The sequence below is a fragment of the Gymnoscopelus braueri genome (genome assembly GCF_963280865.1).
Source record: "Gymnoscopelus braueri genome assembly, chromosome: 5".
NCBI lineage: Eukaryota > Metazoa > Chordata > Actinopteri > Myctophiformes > Myctophidae > Gymnoscopelus > Gymnoscopelus braueri.
The window spans coordinates 10,183,758-10,204,703 of NC_137606.1; the positions used below are offsets into that span (position 1 = coordinate 10,183,758).

Sequence of the window (20,946 nt, forward strand, 5' to 3'; positions counted from 1 at the left end):
TGCTTAATTGCTTCCACTTCAACACTTTCCTGTATAGGACCCACCATAGCTTTATATCTAAACGTACATTCAAACATACTGCAGCAGCACACACATGCAGGTCTATACTCTAATTGGTAGCCTACATAATAATCTCAATTGCAACTCTAAACTGTCACTCATCAATGTATTCATTTCAAGATCATAAATAGGGTTTTTGTTACACCATCCAAAATATGCTATGATCATCCTGCTGCCAACACTCCTGGATCCTGCAGGAGTCTCCTGGATTTCAACCATGTCTCCTGACAATCTCCTGGATTGACTCCCAAAATTCACCAGAACACAGGAAATTACATTAATATGTTACAAAGTTTCTGGGGTAGGACCCCCAGACCCCCCACTTGGGCTGTGTGGTCAATCATACAGAGATATTAACTTTTAAGTAACTAATGAATGGTTATTATTAAAGATGGGTCTTACATTGCTTCATCAGTCATCAAATCAATTTCTCTAGACCTACTTCTTTTAATGGATGAAATTGTATCCATCATTCCTTGATTCTCACTGTCCAAATATTGTAATGTTTATTTTGTTACTGTTGACTCTGTTTTTGATCATTGTAATGCAGTCAAGAGTCTGTGACTGTGGAACAGTTAATAACAAGCACTGTATGATGCAATGTTATATATTGGTGTGTATGGGTTGTTTGTGTGAGGGTGTGGCTTGTGGGGTCATGGCCACTAGCCCCCCAAATCTCCTGGATTCTGACAGTCCAATGTTGGCAGCCCTGCGCTTTACAATCAGTCCATACTGTGACGAAAACCCTCTTTCTGCGCCGAGTAGCGCACACGGGTTGAATGCGGGGTCTGTCGTCCTAAAACACAATCACCCCGGGTCAAAATCCAGCGACCATGGAGCCTCTCACCGGCCGCGGGTGGCCTGCCCAAAAGGTGCGTGGGGCGGGGTGTTTTGGGACGATCTGTTCCGGCTGCCCAGGGAATGAATTGATGAAGTAAAAACTCATCTGTTTGTACTGCAGCTGCGCCATAATAATGTTGTTTTCGTTTATTTGTGTTCACGTATGCAATTAAGATAATGCAGCTATTGCAGTATTGGGCCCTAACATGTGATTCAAAATGTATATTTGGCCTCATATATAAAATAAATGTAAATATAAAATCTGATATAAAATTGAAAGCTGATCAATGCGTTTCTGCGTTTATGTGTGGACAGGGATTTGTTTTAATCTTTGTCATGTGGCCAGGGATTCTTTAAAAAAAAGGAGGATTAATATATATATATCCGTTCAGAAAAAGATCCTGTAGCCTAGGCCTAAAACATCCCTGAAAATTCACCTTTCAGGAGGCCAAAGGGGGAGGTAGTTATCACTTCTCCCTTAACCCCCCCCTTTCTTTACCCTCACCCCCCTTTTTATTTATTTTGTATTTATTTATTTTTACATTGTGATGGTGCTATTTTATATGTTGATGAATTGAATACCAATGGAAACAAGACCGGTTCTATCCTTTTAGACAAAGTGCTGTTTCTGTCTAATAAAATACTCAATCAATCAATCAATCAATCAATCAATCAATCAATCCATCAATCTGCATTGCAGAGCGAGCGAGGTTATTCAGGGTGGCTCTAGCTGGAGCCACAGAATTCTACAGGTCACCAGTTTCAGTGCAGCTTCAGCAGCGTGTATTTGCTTGGCAGGAGCCCAACCAATAAACCAACTCTAGCCATGTTGACTTCTTTGGCGTGTGTTTTCCTGCACACATCAATGGTGTTGCATGGTGTTTGGCGGGGTAAGAAACACAATACAAGGTTTGGGATATTTGGAATTGAATCAGCTCTGGTCCTTTAGCGTTAGAAGGAGTTCTCCTTAACGCTATGTTGCTTTAAAGCAGTTGCCCGCACACCCCCGTTAGCGCAGGCTGCGCAGCCTCTCGTCTTTAGTAAAAATAAAAAAATACACTTTCGCTACTCACCAAATCAAAGACGGGTTTAAGATGTTGAAAGCCTACTTTCTTTAGTGGGGACACTCGTACCCCCCACCTCACGTCTAAAATACACTTTTTGTCCAGAAAAGGAAATATTTCACCGGAAGGAAGAAATGTTGTCAATAGAAAAATTCCATTGACCAGATCTGTAGGGGGCGCAGTGGAGTAACTAAAACATTTTTTCCTTCCGGTTATATATTTTCTTTTCTGGCCAAAAAGTGTATTTTAGACGTGAGGTGGGGGGCTACGAGTGTGGCCACTAAGGAAAGTAGGCTTTCAACATTTTAAAACCGTCTTTGTTTTGGTGAGTAGCGAAAGTGTATTTTTCATTTTTACTAAAGACCAGAGGCTGCGCAGCCTGCGCTACTGGAGGTGTGCGGGCAACGGCTAGAAAGTAGAAAGTAACATAGCGTTAAGGAGAACAACTTCTAACGCTATGGACCAGAGCTAGAATTGAGTCAAAGAGCCATAAAACAATGTTTATTTATTTTATTTTATTTTTTATTTTACAGTTGAGTCCACCAACCAAACCACCACGGTTCCATCAACAACAAACACAACAACTGTTGGGTCAATCATTTCAACTACTGCTTCTCATGGTAGGAATTGATATTCACTGGATTATGCAATGTTTATATTATTGATGGAGTTATAAATGCAATAAGGTGGAAAGAAAGACACATCAAACATCATGCTGCTGAATGTATGGGTGCTGTTTGGTAAGGGTCTCCTGTTCAGAAAATGGCAGATCTACAAGCTGCTTTGCAGTGGTGGAAGAATGAAGTACTCACAATTTTTACTGAAGTAAAAGTGTCAATACTGCAACGTAGAAATACTCTGTTACAAGTAAAAGTCCGGAATGCAAAATATACTTGAGTAAAAGTACAAAAGTATTGGTATCAAACTTGGTATAAAACCTTTGCGACAAGCAACAGCAATTTATTCAAATGTAATTGAATGAAGGGTTAGTTACTCTGTTTTCTCTCCCTCCCTTGCTCTCTCTCTCACGCACACACACACACACACACACACACACACACACACACACACACACACACACACACACACACACACACACACACACACTCGCTTCTGGGGTATTTTTTACCTTAGTGGAGTATTACCAATTTTCAGTATACTTCTACTCCACTAGTAGGCTACAACTCTGAGGCAAATATTTTACTTTTACTCCATTACAATTAATTGAAAACTTTAGTTACTTGTTACTATAGATAATATAAATTATTATTACAAAACATACATTAACAACTTTAGCCCTATTTTATGCATAGGATATTTGAAAATAGCAGATCTACAAGCTCACAACGCATCTCAAGTACATTTTGGATTCTGGACTTTTACTTGTAACAGAGTATTTCTATATAGCAGTATTGATACTTTTACTTAAGTAAAAAAAATTGAGTAGGCCTACTTTTTACACCACTGCGCTCGCACACACACAAACGAAACACACACACACACACACACACACACACACACACACACACACACACACACACACACACACACACACACACACACAGTCACACACACAGTCACAGAGGGTGCCTTTATGTTGTGGTTCCAAACCAACAATAGTTTCCCTTATTCACGGTAAGCTATTCTAGGCCTCCCATCCCAGGACTGATGGTCATCTGGTCAAATGTTCTCCAGTTCAACTCCACCCAAGGTACTGTACAGTATTGACCGTATTGCAGACGCTGTTGGTTTTCTGTGACAGTTTGGGGACATCCTCCGTGCTGACATTTGGTAAGGTTGTCTTTAATTGTATTTTTATTGTTAATTAGTCTAGTGTAGGCTACACAACAGCTTCAGTATCTGTGACAGTATAACCAGTGGTGTAAAGTAACTAAGTACATTTACTCAAGTACTGTACTCCAGTAAAGTTTTGAGGTGTGTTTTACTTTACTGGAGTATTTCCAATTTTCAGTACTTTTACTTCTACTCCACTACATCTCAGAGGCAAATATTGTACTTTTTGTACTACAATTATTTGAAAACTTTAGCTACTTGTTACTTTGCAGATTTTAATTATTATTACAAAACATACATTAGTCCGGAATAACAATTTTACTTGAGTAAAAGTACAAAAGTATTGGCATCAAAATGTACTTAAAGTACCAAAAGCAAAAGTACTCATTATGCAGAATGTCCCATTTCAAGTGTTTTAATTTTAAAATCTTTTGAAAATAGCAGATCTACAAGCTCACAATTTTGAACTTGTAGATCTGCTATTTTCAAATGGCCAAAAATGTATATAGGGCTGAAATGGGTAATGTATGTTTTGTAATAATAATCAAAATCTACAAAGTAACTAGTAACTAAAGTGTTCAAATAAATGTAGTGCTTCTCAATTGGATACACTCAAGTAAAGTACAAATACCTCAACATTGTACTTAAGTACAGTACTTAAGTAAATCTACTTTGTTACTTTCCACCACTGCTATTGATCAACAAAATTTGGGCTGTGCTGAAACAGCCCAAATTTTGTTGACACACATATTATGTGTGTTCAGCATACATACGGGGGGAAGGGGGGGGGGGTATAAAAGAAACAAGTTCTTATTAAACATCGTTTTGTTTCCTTCCAGACATCCCTAGTGAAGTGAGGAGAATGAGCCACTTGGAGGGTCTGAGGGCCAACTCCTCCCAGTTCACCCTGGAAGGAGAACCTTTCCGTATCCTGGGAGGCTCCATCCACTACTTCCGTGTCCCCAGAGCCTACTGGGAGGACCGGCTGCTGAAGATGAAGGCCTGTGGCCTCAATACTCTCACAACGTAAGGGACACTGCTATAGCCTGACTGTACCTAGAACAGGGGTGGGCAACTTTGATGATGGAGAGGGCCGCTATATTTCCACACTCACTCCAGGGGGGCCAACGTTCTATTGTTGCTGTCCGGCAGAAACCTCTCCATATTACTTTTTGTCGTAAATTAATGCCGTTCTAGTATGTCACACAAAAGTAGCAAAAATAGCTGATATACAAGCTGAAAACAGGTCACATAGCGACGCGTATTGAGCTTGTAGATCTGCATTTTTTTTTGCTATTTTGGAATTGGATTACTTTTTTGGTATTTTTTAATTGGAATCCTGAAAAGCAACCTTTTTATTTAATTTCAAATGTATTTAGTTATGCTTAAGTTGTCTTTATGAACTTAAATACAAATACTTTGAACATAAAAAAGTCATAAAGTGAAGGTGAGGGCCGCATGTGGCCCGGCCACATGCGGCCCTCACCTTCACTTAATGACTTTGGCCCCCGGGCCACCAGTTGCAGATTGTATGACCTAGAATAACAGACTAACATTGTTGTTTTTTAGTGGGCATGAATAGGCCTACACAGGAAGAGCAGCAGACTATGCACACTCGTAGCTCAGATGCAAAAGTATTGATTTAACCAGCGTTTTTGAAACCTTGGATTATTGATTGCTTTAAAAACCATAGCAAACCCTTTTTTATTCATCACAAGGTCCCAAAGTTCAAATTAAGATAGCAAGCAGAGTAGCCCTTCCTGAGGACCAAAAGCCTCCTTTGCCAACAGGCGAGAGCAATAGATGTTTGGTTTCTCTTGTGGGAATGAGGGTTTGAATCCAGGTGGCAGGGGCGTCACAGGGGGGGTGTAAGTGGGACTGAGTTACTAGGGCCCAAGGTAAATTGTCTTTTTTAAAGAAAAACAATCATAGGGGGGCCCATAGTGAATCTTTGTCCCCAGGGCCCAGAATTTGGTGCTACGCCCCTGCCAGGTGGTAATACAGACTCTATGTTATTTTTTTCATGTTTGGCCTCACGCAGCATCTGTGTTTTAGTATTATGTGCATGCCGTTAGACACTTTTGATCTTTTCAGATATGTGCCATGGAACCTGCATGAACCTGAGAAAGGGGTGTTCAATTTTCAGGATCAGTTGGACCTAAAGTAAGCTATGTTCTCACACTGTAAAATTGCTAAATACCACAGAATTTGCAGGGGTTTTTTTTTTGTAGTATTTATTGCATTATCTCTCTTTCAGGGCCTATATCTGTCTAGCAGCAGACTTGGGTCTGTGGGTCATTCTGCGTCCTGGACCATACATCTGTGCTGAGTGGGACTTAGGTGGACTGCCCAGGTACTCTAGGTCATCATGGGTTCTCAAAGTGGGGCCCGGGGATCCCCAGGGGTCCTTGAGGGGGTTCCAGGGGGTCCCCAGCAAAATCACATTTGAACCATTTTGAATACTTTTTGAAACATTTTAACAATACAAATATTGGGGGTCCCACTCCCTGGCACACAATATTTTCAGATGGGGGTCGACGGCCAAATGCATATTAATGTGGGGGTCCTTGACCTGAAAAGGTTTGAGAACGACTGCTCTAGGTTACATAATGTACAGGTGCTATAGTTATATATTGACATAAGATCCACTCTTTCCTTGACTTCCTTGGGAATACAACATCAAAGAAGCGTAATGCAGTGTAAAATAAATCCTGAGTAATTTACTCTGAGATTATAGAAATGGAACCGAATGGACTCTAGAACGATAGCCAGCAATTATTTGTTTAACTGTTATCTTTTGTGTTCTTTGTTATTCTGTTTTGCAGTTGGTTATTACAAGATGAAAACATGCAGTTGCGGACAACTTACCCTGGATTTGTAACTGCTGTTAATTCTTATTTTGACAAGCTCATCCCACTTATAAAACCTCTGATGGTAAGTTGAAATAGTCCAGGAATGTCTGAAAATGAGAAAAGAGAGTGTGTGTGTGTGTGTGTGTGTGTGTGTGTGTGTGTGTGTGTGTGTGTGTGTGTGTGTGTGTGTGTGTGTGTGTGTGTGTGTGTGTGTGTGTGTGTGTGTGTGTGTGTGTGTGTGTGTGTGTGTGTGTGTGTGTGTGTGTGTGTGTGTGTGTGTGTGTGTGTGTGTGTGTGTGTGTGTGTGTGGGCACTTTATTCAGCGGAAGCAGAAGAGACTTGAGACTAGAAAAAGTGCTCCTCAGCACAGGTTTCCGTCAGGTAGGTTATTGTAGGCCAACAATGTTCGAAATTCGGCAATGAGGATGAAATGTGAAAAATCGGACAGATCCATCTTGATCACATGACTAGAGATAATGTGTACCGATTTGCGTGATGTTTGGACAAAATCTGTATCCTGTAATCTGTCTCTGCCACTTTTTTCAGTCTAGAAGGCAATAAAGCAATATAATCAGTGGAAAAGTGAAATTATTAACACTGACATTCTCTCTCTCTCTCGCTGCATAATGTTCTTATGTCTGACTAGCTGCATAATGTTCTTATGTTTTTGCAGTTTGAGGAAGGCGGACCCATCATTGCCGTTCAAGTGGAGAATGAGTATGGCTCATTTGCCAAAGATGAGAAATACATGGCTTTAATAAAAGACGTAAGCTTATTTACTTCCCTCCCTGACATAACACAATGTCACAATCAAAGCAGTACTCCAGTTTCTACGGTATAATGCATGTATTTTGAAGTTTTCCATGAGATTCAGAATTTGTTTATTGGTATGTACAAGGAATCTGACTTGGTGCATTGCCTTCAGACACATGTATTTATGTAGAATCCAGGAAGATAAGAGAAAGCTATAAAATATGTAGGAGGGGTAACGCATAAGATGAAAGTTTAAAAAAGTGTGAGCACTTTTTATTTACAAAATAAATAAATAAAAAGAGTATTGGAAGTATGCTGTGATGAGATAATGCATGTGAAATACAGTACAGCATAATGTTGCACATATACCGGTTAGAAATATTGCACAGTTATAATACATAGAATATTCTAAGATTGGTGTTGACTAACAAAGTAAGGGACGGTGTAAAAAAAGAATAATTTGGCAACACATTATTCTTACTTGCTTCTAAATCACCTACCCAATAATATGTGCATAATGCCTTAACAGATTATCGCTCAATATTTGTGAAACTCTTCCAGAAAGGATGATTGGAATGTGCTCAGATCCCCTGAAGGAACCCATCTTTGTATTTAAACAGGTTTTATGTTGAAAAATAAGAAGAAAAAGTTGTGAACAACAACAACCGAGTGTTCTTTGGAGTCAAGTGTTATAGACATATCATATGCAAAGAGAATGATTGTCAAGGCACAGAGAGTTCTGACTGGTGCAACTTAGATAAAAAAAGGCATTATTTAACCAACTTTACCCTAGCGTCCTTTTTCAGGGCATGTGATCATAGCGATCTACAAGCTCACATTGTTGCCGAAGAGATTGGTGTCAAGGTAAAAAAGAGTCGGGCAAGGATAGAGGCCTGGGAGGCCCCTGGCCCTGACAAATTATATAGGGTTTAAATGGTTAACTTTTGTTAGAATTCCAGAATTCCTTGGACTCTCCTTCTTTTTGCAATACAAATTGTTTCAACACATTTGCATCCAATCCAATCCAATCCACTTTATTTATATAGCACATATTACAACTCAAGGTTTCCAAAGTGTGCTGCACAGAAAATCTAAAAGCTAAATACACAATAAGCTAAAACACTACAGCAAAAAACACACGGTAAAATAAGAAACTAAAATAAACAACAAAAGGAGACGCATACTGTATCCCTAAAGAATACAAGACGCAGCAGTGTCAGTGACAGTGAAATAAAACATAGACCACAGAACGCTCAGACGGGATCAAAAGCCAAAGCTATAATCATTATTTTCTACTTTGGCTATTAAAAAATTGCAGATATACAAGCTCATAGCGTGGCACCGAGTGCCGGGCTACAAGCTTGTATCTGCTATTTTTGAAAAATAGCTTGCTTCTGGAGGTCCCTGGAACAAAATATTTTACAAATGTTCGTTCTGAAAATATATTCATTCAAAGATTTGCACAAATGTTCATGATTTTTCTAAAATAGCAGATAGCTCGAGCTTGTATATCTGCTATTTTTGAATAGCCAAAGAAATCTAAAAATGACACGGACAGATGCGTTCCCGGATTGAATGGGTTAAAGCGAGATTTAAGTCTTTTAAATGGCTACTAATTCACAGTGAAATCCTCATTGATAATTTAGAATGTAAAAAATGGATGCTGTGACGTATGACACTCATTTTATATGGTAATTAAAGCCTCTCTCTCTCTCTCTCTCTCTCTCTCTCTCTCTCTCTCTCTCTCTCTGTCTCTCTCTGTCTCTCTCTGTCTCTCTCTGTCTCTCTGTCTCTCTGTCTCTCTGTGTGTGTGTGTGCAGTGCCTACAGTCCAGAGGGATCAATGAGCTTCTGCTGACTTCTGACAACTGGGAGGGTTTGAGGTTTGGTGGAGTGGAGGAAGGTATTGAAAACCTAATCCTTCCAAAACAAGACTCCACTATTTGGAGAGAAAGGGGGAGGGTTGTTGCCGAAACAAATGTAAAGTGCATTATTGAAAGGCAATTAAGTTAATAGTAATATACAGGGTATTTTTTGATGATAACATGTGCATAGAATCATCTCTACTTTTGAAATGTATTGATATCTGCTGATGCTTTTACACGTCTCTAAACTAAATGTTCCTGATGTATATGTATATATAGTATGCTTCTACTTAGTCCCTTACTTTAGTTTTCTTCATTTTAGTTCTAAAAACAATAAACCTTCAGCGACTGTCCTTTGGAGCCATACCATACCTAGCTGATATGCAGGTATGTGTTGTAGTGTCTATTATTACATGGTGATAGTAGCTGTCTAACCTTTGCACTCATTACTGTTATTTTGGCAATCTATGAATTTAGACTCCTGCTATTGTTGTATACACTGGCTATTGTGGAGCTTGGAAAAGTTATTAAAGCATAGTAGCCTACAATACATGTTTGCTTGTTTCTGAAAATGTACACCACACACTTTGTAAACCTCTGTGTGTGTATACAGTATGTGCACCATTTGTTTTGTAGTGAAGTGCAAAGTTCCTTTTGCACTTCACAAGGACATCCTACTTCATTTTTCGTTTCATTTCATCCCCTGGACCTCTCCAGCCTAAATTTATATTCACTTTTTTTCCCACCTCATGTTTCATGTAGCCCCAGAAACCTCTCATGGTGATGGAGTATTGGTCCGGCTGGTTTGACGTTTGGGGAGAACACCACCATGTCTTCCATGCAGAGGGTATGTGTACTCGTGCAGAGCAGGGCTGCCCCATTCCCTTAGCTGATGTTTTTTTCTTTACTTTATTGAGACAGATCGCCAGGAAAACAGAGAGGGAGACACAACGTAATGTACTGTAAAATGGGGGATGCACGGAAGACTTGTTTGTCCCTGGTGGGATTTAAGTCCAGGCCAGCAGGAGTATACTTCTACACTATGTATGTCTGGGGCAATTATCTAGGGAAAGTGTTTGCTGAGCATGCATTGTCCTTTTCAAAATGACCCTGTTTCGTTCAATTTGGATGCACCTCGGACAAAGTGTTGGGCACTCTGTGTAGAGTCACTGGAGCTGCTGGAGGTTAAGTGCCTTGCTGAAGAGTCACTTTGAGGATGTTCAGGCAGGGAAGACTAACCTAATTTATTTGTCTTACCCACAGTGGTGGAAAAAGTACTCACATTTTTTACTTAACTAAAAGTATCAATACTGCAATATAGAAATACTCTGTTACAGGTAAAAGTCTGTTGTTAAAAATGTATTTGAGTAAAAGTACTTAAGTATTGGCATCAAAATGTACTTAAAGTACCAAAAGTAAAAGTACTCATTATACAGAATGTCCCATTTAAAGTTTTCAAATGTATAAAAATCTCTTGTAAATAGCAGATCTACAAGCTCACAATGCGTCACATCGCGACGCATTGTGAGCTTGTAGATCTGCTATTTTCAAATGGCTGACATAGGGCTGAAGTGGTTAATGTATGTTTTGTCATAATAATCTAAATCTATAAAGTAATAACTAAAGTTTTCAAATAATTGTAGTGGAGTAAAAGTACATTATTTGCCTCTGTGTCGTCTGTCATGTAGTGGAGTAGAAGTAAAGTACTGAAAATTAGGGAAGTACTGGAAGTACTCCAGTACAGTAAAATAACCTAAAAATTGTACTTAAGTACAGTACAGTACTTGAGTACATATACTTAGTTATTATCCACCACTGGTTCAGGCAGGGAAGAGAACTGTAATTTATTTTTCTTGCCCACCCATGTTTGGTGTTTCATTCATTCACTGCTACTTGTAGTTCCTGCCTTTTTCGCTGATCTACAGCACTCTGACTTCTGCCTTATGCCTACAACCACAGCACACCACTGCCAATATCTCAAGGTATATAGCATTCCCTTTTGTGTATTATATTGTTTACTAAATCAGGGATTATGTATATCTGCCTCTTGTCTGACAGACATGTTAGCTGTTGTTACAGAGATCCTAGAGAGAGGCGTCTCCATCAATCTCTACATGTTCCATGGTGGAACGAGCTTTGGCTTTATGAACGGTGCAATGGACGTCGGTACCTACAAGCCTCAGGTCAGCAGTTATGGTAGGTAGATATATCCCTACAATGGTTTTATTGTAATATTATTGTGTTGTTTGTGTAAATGTGTTCAAAGTCGTTCGTCATGATTATTAATTCAATATTTCTGGTTCTCAAAATAGGGTCCGGGGACCCCCAGGGGTCCTTCGGGGGGTTCCAGGGGGTGCCCAGCAAAATGTGTTAATATGGCATCACAATAATTTTAACCACGTTCACCTTTTATACTTTGGCTATTCAAAAATAGCAGATATACAAGCTGAACGAGTGCCGCGCTATGAGCTGCAATTTTTCATGAACATTTGTACAAATCTTTGAATATATATATATATATATATATATATATTTTTTTTTTTAATACTTTTTTATTGGGGATAATTCAACAGTCATTGCATACAAAGTCATTGCATATAAAGTCACCCCCATTTTTTCTTTTTTTCTACACATCACAAGACAAACAAAAACACGACATGCAATCCCCCCCAAACAGAAAACAACAAATAAACAGAAAAGACAAAACAACGACGTAACTGAAATTAAGCACTAAAAAATTAAAAGTACAAGCAAGGTCATGGGTCACATCATGGGTCACAGCCATTGTCATTGTGTCATGTACACCCAAGGGAGAGACACTGAAATCCACTGTCCGCTACACTTGCTGCCCCCAGAGCGTTCTAATCTGGAGAGGTCTGCTTATTAAAGTATTCAATGTAAGGTCTCCATGATTCATAGAAGCCTTCAGTGGTTCCTCTAAGAGAGATTTTTTTCTAGGCTTAGAAAGTACATCACATCATTTAGCCAAATTGAGTGAGAGGGTGGTTTTGGAGATTTCCAAGCTAGAATATATATATATTTTAAGTGGACATTTGTAACTCAAATCTTTGCTTCTGGGGGGTCCCTGGAAGTTTGAGAACCACTGTTTTAATTAACACAAATTGTAACATGTTTTTGTGTGTGTGTTTCAGATTATGACGCTCCATTATCAGAGGCTGGTGACTACACTACAAAATATCAGCTCTTGAGGAATTTATTCAGCCAATATCACAGTGAGGAGCCTCCCATCTACAATAATTATAGAGTGGAAAGCTAACGATCTTGGAAATGTCTGTCTGTCTGTCTGTCTCAATCTATCTATCGATCAATCATATATACTCACTGAGCAAAATTCATTTTCCATGCTTGTGTTCCAGTTGAGCCTCTTCCTGAGCTTCCTTCTGTCCAGGAAAGGAGAGCCTACCCTCCTGTTGTCATTCTGCAACACCTGTCCCTGTGGGACAGCCTGCACTTCACTGACAAGGTCAGCTACAGACACAGACAGACTACACTGGGTTCAATTGGCTCTGCCAGATCCAGTCTAGAGACAATCAGGGCATACGGAAATGGTCTGTGTGCGACTGTAGTGGTGGAAAAAGTACAATTTTTTGTTTTACTTAAGTAAAAGTATCGATACCACAATGTAGAAATATTCTGTTCGGAATTCAAAATGTACTTGAGTAAAAGTACAAAAGTATTGGCATCAAAATATACTTAAAGTACCAATTAAAAGTACTCATATGCAGAATGTCCCATTACCTCAAACTGGTACTGAAGTAGTACTTAAGTAAATGTACTTAGTTACTTTCCACCACTGCAACTGTGCGTGCATATAGTGTGGAAATGACCAGATGCAGTGTTGTTGAATAGGTGGGCTCGAGACCAGATGGCACTTAATTGGTTAACAGTAGAATGGAATGGAAAGGCTTGGTACTGCGGAAAGCCTGGTGATGCCAGATTAGCCTGCCTCTGTTTCTGCTTACTTACCTGGGATATCCCCTGACTACACCACAGTTCATGACAACATGTATTACACATGTTATAATTATATTTTAGACATAAAACTGTTGCAGTTCTTAACCCATTTAGACCTGAGGCCGATTCAAAAAACGCCTTCTAAATCCTGACCTAAGTTTTCTGGAAAAAAAACTGCTGCTCAAAAATGGGTTAAGTGCAGTGCACAATGAGAACAACAGAATGATAAGCATACATTCATTCAAACATTACAAGTCAAGGGTGCAAGGCTCAACGGCCCAGAACAGATGTGTCAAACCTCATCAGATACTGTACATAATAGGATAGATGTTTGACATATAGCAGTTCTATTGACCGTATTAAAACTAAAGTCAGCACACCACCTTGTTTTCACAAGAATGTGTGATCATTTGGTTGATGTATTATCGTGTACCTACGTACTCAGTTATACTCTGCACATGCATATGTTTTTGTGTGGTTGCCCAGTAAACCCCATTCTGATATCTGTCTGTGCATTGACAAAAATATTAATATTAGACACTGAGCTGCTCTACCTTTTCATCCAGCCATATTGGTCAGAGAGGCCAGTGAACATGGAGAATCTTCCTGTCAACAATAGCAACGGCCAGTCATATGGCTACACCCTGTATGAGACCACTATCACCAGGGGAGGACTCCTCAACTCCAGGAACAACATCAGAGATAGAGCTTTGGTAAAAGACAGAATTACACACACACACACACACACACACACACACACACACACACACACACACACACACACCAGTTTACGCCTATTTAATTAAAAGACAGTGTGTCCCCCCCATTCAGTCCTGTCGGGGAAAAAAACAGAGAGAAAAAAAAAAGTCCAGTCCCCCGCACCTCTGTGCCGAATTGTACAGATTTGACCGAAATAAAGTAAAAAAATAAATTAAAAAAAGTACAAACCCACACGAAAAAAATTGTTTCCCCATGTCATTTTCCATTCCAGCGCCCCTGACACACACACACACACACACACACACACACACACAAACTAATTATAAGTCACTAAGGACTTCATGTTTTAGTTTAACTGATGTTGTCCTCTAGGTTTTTGTGGACAGACAATCTGTTGGCAGCTTGGATTACAAGACTCATGAGATAGCACTGCCTGATGGAAAGGTACTGTGTTTATTCTTGTCTGAATTATTACCTCATGTCTATGCTGGAGGCCTAGTGCCCCATTACTTTATGAAAGTTTGTTTGTTTGTTTCATTTACTTTCCCTTTTCAATATCTTCCTCTCATGTATCTACACTGTCAATGTTCATTTTGAAACTCTTCAATTGCTCTCAGAACTGTTCTGTCATCATTAAAGTTGTAGTGCAGGCTCCTCTCGCAATAACATTCTCATGTTTTCTGTATTTTAATGCTTAAGGGAGAGAGAACTTTGACCATATTGGTGGAGAACTGTGGAAGAGTGAATTATGGAAAAGCACTGGATCATCAGCGCAAAGGTTTTCTGGCTACAAGCTTCAGTCCGATGTGCTGTATAACATGTCATTACTATAATGTTTGGAAAATCTAAAATGTTCATTAGTCTGTTCTGTCCTGGTGTATCTGCATTTACTCTGTCATTTGGTAAAGCACATTGTTGAAAGATTGTGTTTTTAAAAGAGCTTCATAAATTTGACTTCTCTTCACAGGTGCATATTAGCTAGCCTGGTAAACCCTCCCTCCGGAAATCTCAATTCCATTTCATTTCAGGAGTGAGTCTGGCATGATCCGCCTTTCTGCAATATTGGCTCTGTATGCCAAACGGCCGGGCCTATCAGCGTCGTCGCTCATTGTTCTGTGATTGACAGCTTACGTTGGCCAATCAGGTGGCGAGTTCGAGTGAGCCCAAAACACGAACGGCAGCCATCTTTTTCTTGTGCGGCCAATTCTCCGCTATTTTTTTACTTCAAAAAGCTCTCTAACTTCTATTTTGAGGCACGGAATTTACTTATAAGATATCGTTTGGATAGAATTTAGTTGTTTAACTTCATATATGTGGTCAATTAATCATGACAAAGCCTATTTAAAAATAAAAATTTAGAGAACCGGTAGGGGCGGGCAGTGACACCATTTTATCCGAATAAGGCAACCCATTTTGGGTATGGCTGTCTCAAAAGTCCCGTCGCGTCACATTAAGACTGGTGAACTGCTGATTGGCTGAAGGGGAAAAATTATCATTGGCTGAAGGGGTTGTCAGTCAACGGTATTACTCCCGCCCAACTCCAGCACAGCCAATATTGCAGACAGGCGGATCAGGCCAGACTCACTCCTGAAATGAAATGGAATTGAGATTTCCGGAGGGAGGGTTTACCAGGCTACATATTAGCCTGGAATCCAGACTGATTTGCTACGTTTGTCTTTTTGTCACTTTGCATGAGAAAAACAAAAGGCAGAATGTAGCAATCAGTCTGGATCCCAGGCTAGGTGCATATAGGAGCAATGCATTTGTCTGTGTTAGATATTATGCATATAGCTTAGAACAGTATTGTTAAGATTTTTTATTTTTATTTTTTTAGATAGGTCAGTATGGAGAGACAGGAAACTAAGGGCAGTGACATAGGAGCGATATGTGAGACAAGACTGGGGTCAGATTCAAACCCAGGTCCTCACACTCACAAGGAGCATGCTGTGGTCTGTACTGGCTGAGCCGCTAAGCACCCAAATTTGCCAATAGTTCTTAGCATTCACTTTACCGTACTTGGAGGATCAGAACGACACAGGACTTACCGTTTCTGGACTGTTCAGATGTTCAGATCATAGAGCAGCATTTTTAATAGATTTTGTCATTGTCTAATTATTCTAGTACATGTTGTACCAATATAGCAAAAACCCACTTTTACTATTCAGATTCCAAATCATAGAAAAGTATTTGTGAATTATGTTTGATCCAGGATTGTTAATAACTAATTACAAATGGATCAAGCTGTTCACTAAATTCACTAAATATTAATTTTAAACACATTTTCCTTGTTTTGTGACAGGGCTCGTAGGGGACATTTTCCTGAATCATGCTCCTCTGAAAGGCTTCACTATCTACTGTTTAGATATGAAACCAAGCTTCATAAAAAGGTCAGTTATAGTCAATCCATTTTCATTTGATCAACTTTTAACAACATGCATATGTTACTAATATCGTAAAATTGATGTAACAACATCTGACATGCCTACAGTATGTTGCTACAGTATTGATGTATCGGTTCCCACATACATTAAAGAACCCCTCTTTGGAGATCGAGCCCTGGAGTCTTAACACCTTTACCGCCGGGCCCGTAGTTCTACGGGCCGTTAAATCCAACGGTTAAGCGCCGAGCCCGTAGTCCTACGGGCTGCGGTCTTTTCGCGCATGCGCGGTCCGGGTGCACTTTCGGAATTTTTTTGATCCACTTCCGTTTCCGGTTTGATGACAGGAAATAGAATTATTTGGGATCCGGTTTCGACGATCACGCCCGCTCCCATTCTACAGACGAAACTGAAACTCAATTCTCTTCCTGTAGTTTTTTCTCCTCGCATTTCACTGTTTAACGTAATCCGCTCTAACTCAAACATGGATGCCCCGTTTGACACGCGATCTTCACTGGGAGATACAGGGAGATCTCGCGGATGTAAACAGACCGTTCACGGCTCAATCTTAAGGATTTTAACAAGATCTATGGCGACATGAAAAAAACAAAAAAACAACAAAAACACCTTGGCACTGGTGAGTACATTATGAGATTAACCTCTGGCGGTGGATGTGTTAAGCAATTAATGTACTGACTAGATATTTATTGAATGATTGACATTTTTATTATAGTGTGCTGCAGCTACACCATAAGATGCTTAGCCCTAGATAACTGCAACATCCAGAGTTTAATTCCTGTCCTAGGACCTGTGTTGCCTATCACCCTGCTCACTCCTTCACTTCACTAATTAATTTAATATAGTGCCTTGTGTATTTGCAGGTCTCTCCATTTTATTATGTATCTCAGATAATATGCAGTAGAAAGGAGAAATATAGTGTTCTCCATACTGTATATGGCAGACATTAGCAGATATTTGCACGGTGGAACTTGAATTTGGAATGTAAAAGCTGCACTCGGTGATTCAAATGTGGTGTTCTCCTCTATTCTCAGATTAAGTTCAGGACAATGGAGGCCTGTCAGCCATCACTCTTCCTGCCCAGGGTTTTTCCAGGCCAAGCTTTTGGTAGATGGACCTCCAAGAGACACCTTCATCAGACTGCCTGTGAGACAAATAGTCAATCTGCTTCTGGATTTAATAGATTCATATCGCCATACTGTTGCAATCGGTTCATTTCTGTAACTATGATCATTATCTATGAATTAAGTTTTGAAAAGAGATGTACAATCAAGAAAATCTAGTGATCATTATTGTGTACTCCCATCCACAGGGTTGGGGTAAAGGGGCTGTTTTTATCAACGGGCAGAATCTGGGACGCCATTGGTCAATAGGTCCCCAGCAATTCCTGTACCTCCCAGGACCCTGGCTCAGAAATGGAGATAATCAGGTATACTGAGTGACATATTTGAGTGGTTACTCAACGTGGGGACTGGTAGTACATATAACAATGCATTCCAGCACTAGTGTTGTCTGACAAGTTCGTGGTACAAGTTTTTTTTTTGTTGCACTGGCAGATTCATCTGGTCCCAGGTACCCACAAACTGACCAAAACTGACCAAATGGACACTTTTTTGATTGGCATTGCACTGACAAATATTATTATTATTTGTTTTATGACGAGATACGGTGAGACACTCATGAAGCACTGACTGTAATGGACACTTTATTTGTTTTTACATCCGTTTACCGTTGCTCTGTATTGTTGATGCTTATGTATTGTAGAGGCAGTTAACTAATTCATGTCAAACTCCAGTCCACATGTTTCAATATGAACAAGAGAAGAAATGTAGAGCTTGCCGCCCCATGCTTTCTCATGCTTTCTTCCACCAGGGAGAGCATCCTCTGAGAAGAGACTGACAGCTTCTATGGCCCAGAAGTAGTGCTAGGTGCCCTATCAGCTAACATCACTTTACCCCATTCCCCAATAATCACACAAGCCCGGGGAAAAGTACCTCCCCTCCCTCACTAGGCACTGTCCCAGGTGCTGAAATGTCTCCTCATGTGGGTCATGTATTGTCTGTGCAGTGACACTCCACAGACAATACTATTTTTCCCAGATTCTGACCTGTCTTACACTACTACTGGCTGTATGGAAGTTTGGGGTAATTCACTCACACACAATGGCAAATGCACAGCAATTGTCCCTGAACTGTTTCTTTCCCCTGTTCTTTTGTTCTAGATCACTGTGTTTGAGGAACAAAGGGCGAATGAGAAAATACTATTTGCAGAAAATCCAGATCATGGAAGGACAACTGATGTGTACAAACTCCCCTTCTGTACACTGCTGTGAAAATAATCCTTCATAGCTCAATGTTATTCTATAGAGTGCCTTCATACAAACACTGAGGAAGAAAGGAGCAATAACTTAATTTGCTTGATATTGACTGTGCATCATTGTGATTAATGTAAATTTACAAAATAGTTATGTGTTTAATGTATTTATTAACCTGTGCATCTCAGTAAGCTATGTATAAAACGTGTCTTGAATTAAAAGTCCAAACATCTCCAAAGACCATGTCAGTGTTAATTTCACTTTTACACTGATTACATTGCTTTATTGTCTCCGCCAGGCCGAAGGCGTGGCAGAGACTATGTTTTGCACCCTGTATGTCCGTCCGTCCGTCCGTCCATCCGTCTGTCTGTGAGTAGCTAATCTCCTGCACCGTTGTGTTGATGGCAGCGAAATTGTGCACACACACTCCCTGGATGCCAGAGCAGAACCTCTGCCCCGAATTCTTCAGATCGGCCTGTTATAGCACCACCAGGAGGCCGTTTTTTTTTTACTCCTACAGATTTTGTCCAAACATCATGCAAATCGGTACACAGTATCTCTATAATCATTATTCCATACTGATTGGCTAAGATTGGCTTCCAAAGTTTGCAGGAGTGGTCCGTTTTGATCAAAATGCCTGAAATCATGAACACAGCGTGCGATTGCCATGAAACTTTGCACGCACATTGCCACTCTATATTTTTCAGATCGGCCTAATGGTGACGCTATAACAGGCCGATTCGCGTTTTTACCTATAACTGGACTGAACTATGTGAAACTTTGCACACTCACTCCCTAGACTAGAGGCCAAGGGAAAACCTGTACCCTGCATTTTTCACATCAGCCTTTTATAGCGCCACCAGGAGGCCAATTTTTGCAAAACACATTTCTTGATATTAGGCTACTCATACAGATTTTGTCCAAACATCACGCAAATCGGTACACAGTATCTCTATAGTCATGTGATCAAGATGGAGCTGCCTGTCTGTCATCCGCATTAGAGAATTTCGAACATTGCTGGCCCACAATAACCTACCTGCGCAGTGCGCTCTGAGGAGCACTTTCTAGTTTTCTAGTTGTGTGCGTGTGTGTGTGTGTGTGTGTGTGTGTGTGTGTGTGCGTGTGTGTGACCTTAAGCCCACAACACCACGACACGCCCCCACACGCTTTCCATTGGACGAATGACGTGTGTGTGTCATGGAGACGAAGCTTTCGTATTCACAAACAGCAACAGTAGGAGGGTTGCCATGTCCGCTTATTATAAGTGACTTTGGGCTTATTTCTGTTAAGTTGCTTGTAAATATTGGTTTGAATACTTTATTTAGAAGTTTGCAGAGAGAAAAAGCACATGGAAGTACAGTTCAAAATACAAGGTCATCTAAAAAGGATCAAAACCCCAAAGAAGCCTTTCGGCTTGATTCAATGGAAGTTGCGGGTTGCGTTTTTGCGGGCTTTGTTTCAAAAGTGCGGTTAATATTTTGGGCTTGTTTTGTAATGTTGTTTAAACCAGTGTTTTTCAAACATTTTCAAGTCGAGGACCCGCAAATTAATATGTATTTCTCTGCGGACCCCCATCTGAAAATATGTTATGCCAGGGCCCAGGGATACAGGCACCCCCATACAAGATTTGTATTTTTTCAAATTTTCTTTCAATATTGTTTGAACATAGCAGAGCAGATTGAGCATGGCAAATCTATGTGTGATGGGAAACATTAGCCAAAAATAGCAGATCTACAAGCAAGCTCACATTTTCAAATAGCCAATGTAATATATTTTTAAATAGCGAAGGGCTCACTTATTTTGGGCTTGTTTTTCTAGACATGGTTGCTTATTTCTCCCACAATACCTGGCAACACTGAGCAAATCCACTGACGCTGTTGCGGCATTTGCGGAGCGTACGGCACACCGGCAGTGTTGCCATGTCTGCTTATTATAAGCGACTTTGGGCTTGTTTCTCAGTAAAGTTGCTTGTAATATTGGTAGTTCAAGTTCAAGTTGTTGTTTAAGCCAGTGTTTCTCAAACATTTTCAATTCAAGGCCCCCCTAATTAATATGTATTTGTCTGCGGACCCCCATCTGAAAATATTTTATGCCAGGGACCACACATACAAGATTTGTGTTGTTAAAACGTATATTTTATTGTATTAGCAGTCGCTTTGCGACGCATCGTGAGCTTGTAGATTGACTTATTTTCAAATAGCCGTCGTCTAGTCGCTTCTTCTGGGCTTGTTTTCAGAGACCTGGTCGCTTATTTCTCTCGCAGAATCTGGCAACGCTGGTCGCTACGGTATTTGCGGAACGTACAGAGAGGAGG

The 20,946-nt window shown here is 40.1% G+C and overlaps 1 protein-coding gene across 1 annotated transcript; it reads left to right on the forward strand.

Annotated features, from left to right (window-relative positions):
• Positions 1-4,614: 4,614 nt before the first annotated feature.
• Positions 4,615-18,755, forward strand: LOC308085110 (beta-galactosidase-1-like protein 2). The gene is made up of 18 exons (XM_080428187.1): positions 4,615-4,784; positions 5,853-5,921; positions 6,016-6,111; positions 6,584-6,692; positions 7,284-7,376; positions 9,184-9,265; positions 9,550-9,614; positions 9,990-10,074; positions 11,286-11,423; positions 12,380-12,460; positions 12,605-12,711; positions 13,769-13,915; positions 14,295-14,366; positions 14,622-14,700; positions 16,222-16,309; positions 17,353-17,464; positions 17,631-17,747; positions 18,540-18,755. The coding sequence occupies exons 1-18, from the start codon at positions 4,621-4,623 to the stop codon at positions 18,648-18,650; spliced, it is 1,815 nt and encodes a 604-aa protein (XP_080284313.1). The 5' UTR covers positions 4,615-4,620; the 3' UTR covers positions 18,651-18,755.
• The last annotated feature ends 2,191 nt before the right edge of the window (positions 18,756-20,946 follow it).

Bases quoted from the DNA above. Each gene is read 5' to 3' on its own strand.
- LOC308085110 (XM_080428187.1), top strand. From the start codon at position 4,621: ATGAGCCACTTGGAGGGTCTGAGGGCCAACTCCTCCCAGTTCACCCTG. The intron at 6,693-7,283 runs GTAAGTTGAAAT...ATGTTTTTGCAG, and splicing joins CACTTATAAAACCTCTGATG to TTTGAGGAAGGCGGACCCAT. The intron at 7,377-9,183 runs GTAAGCTTATTT...GTGTGTGTGCAG, and splicing joins ACATGGCTTTAATAAAAGAC to TGCCTACAGTCCAGAGGGAT.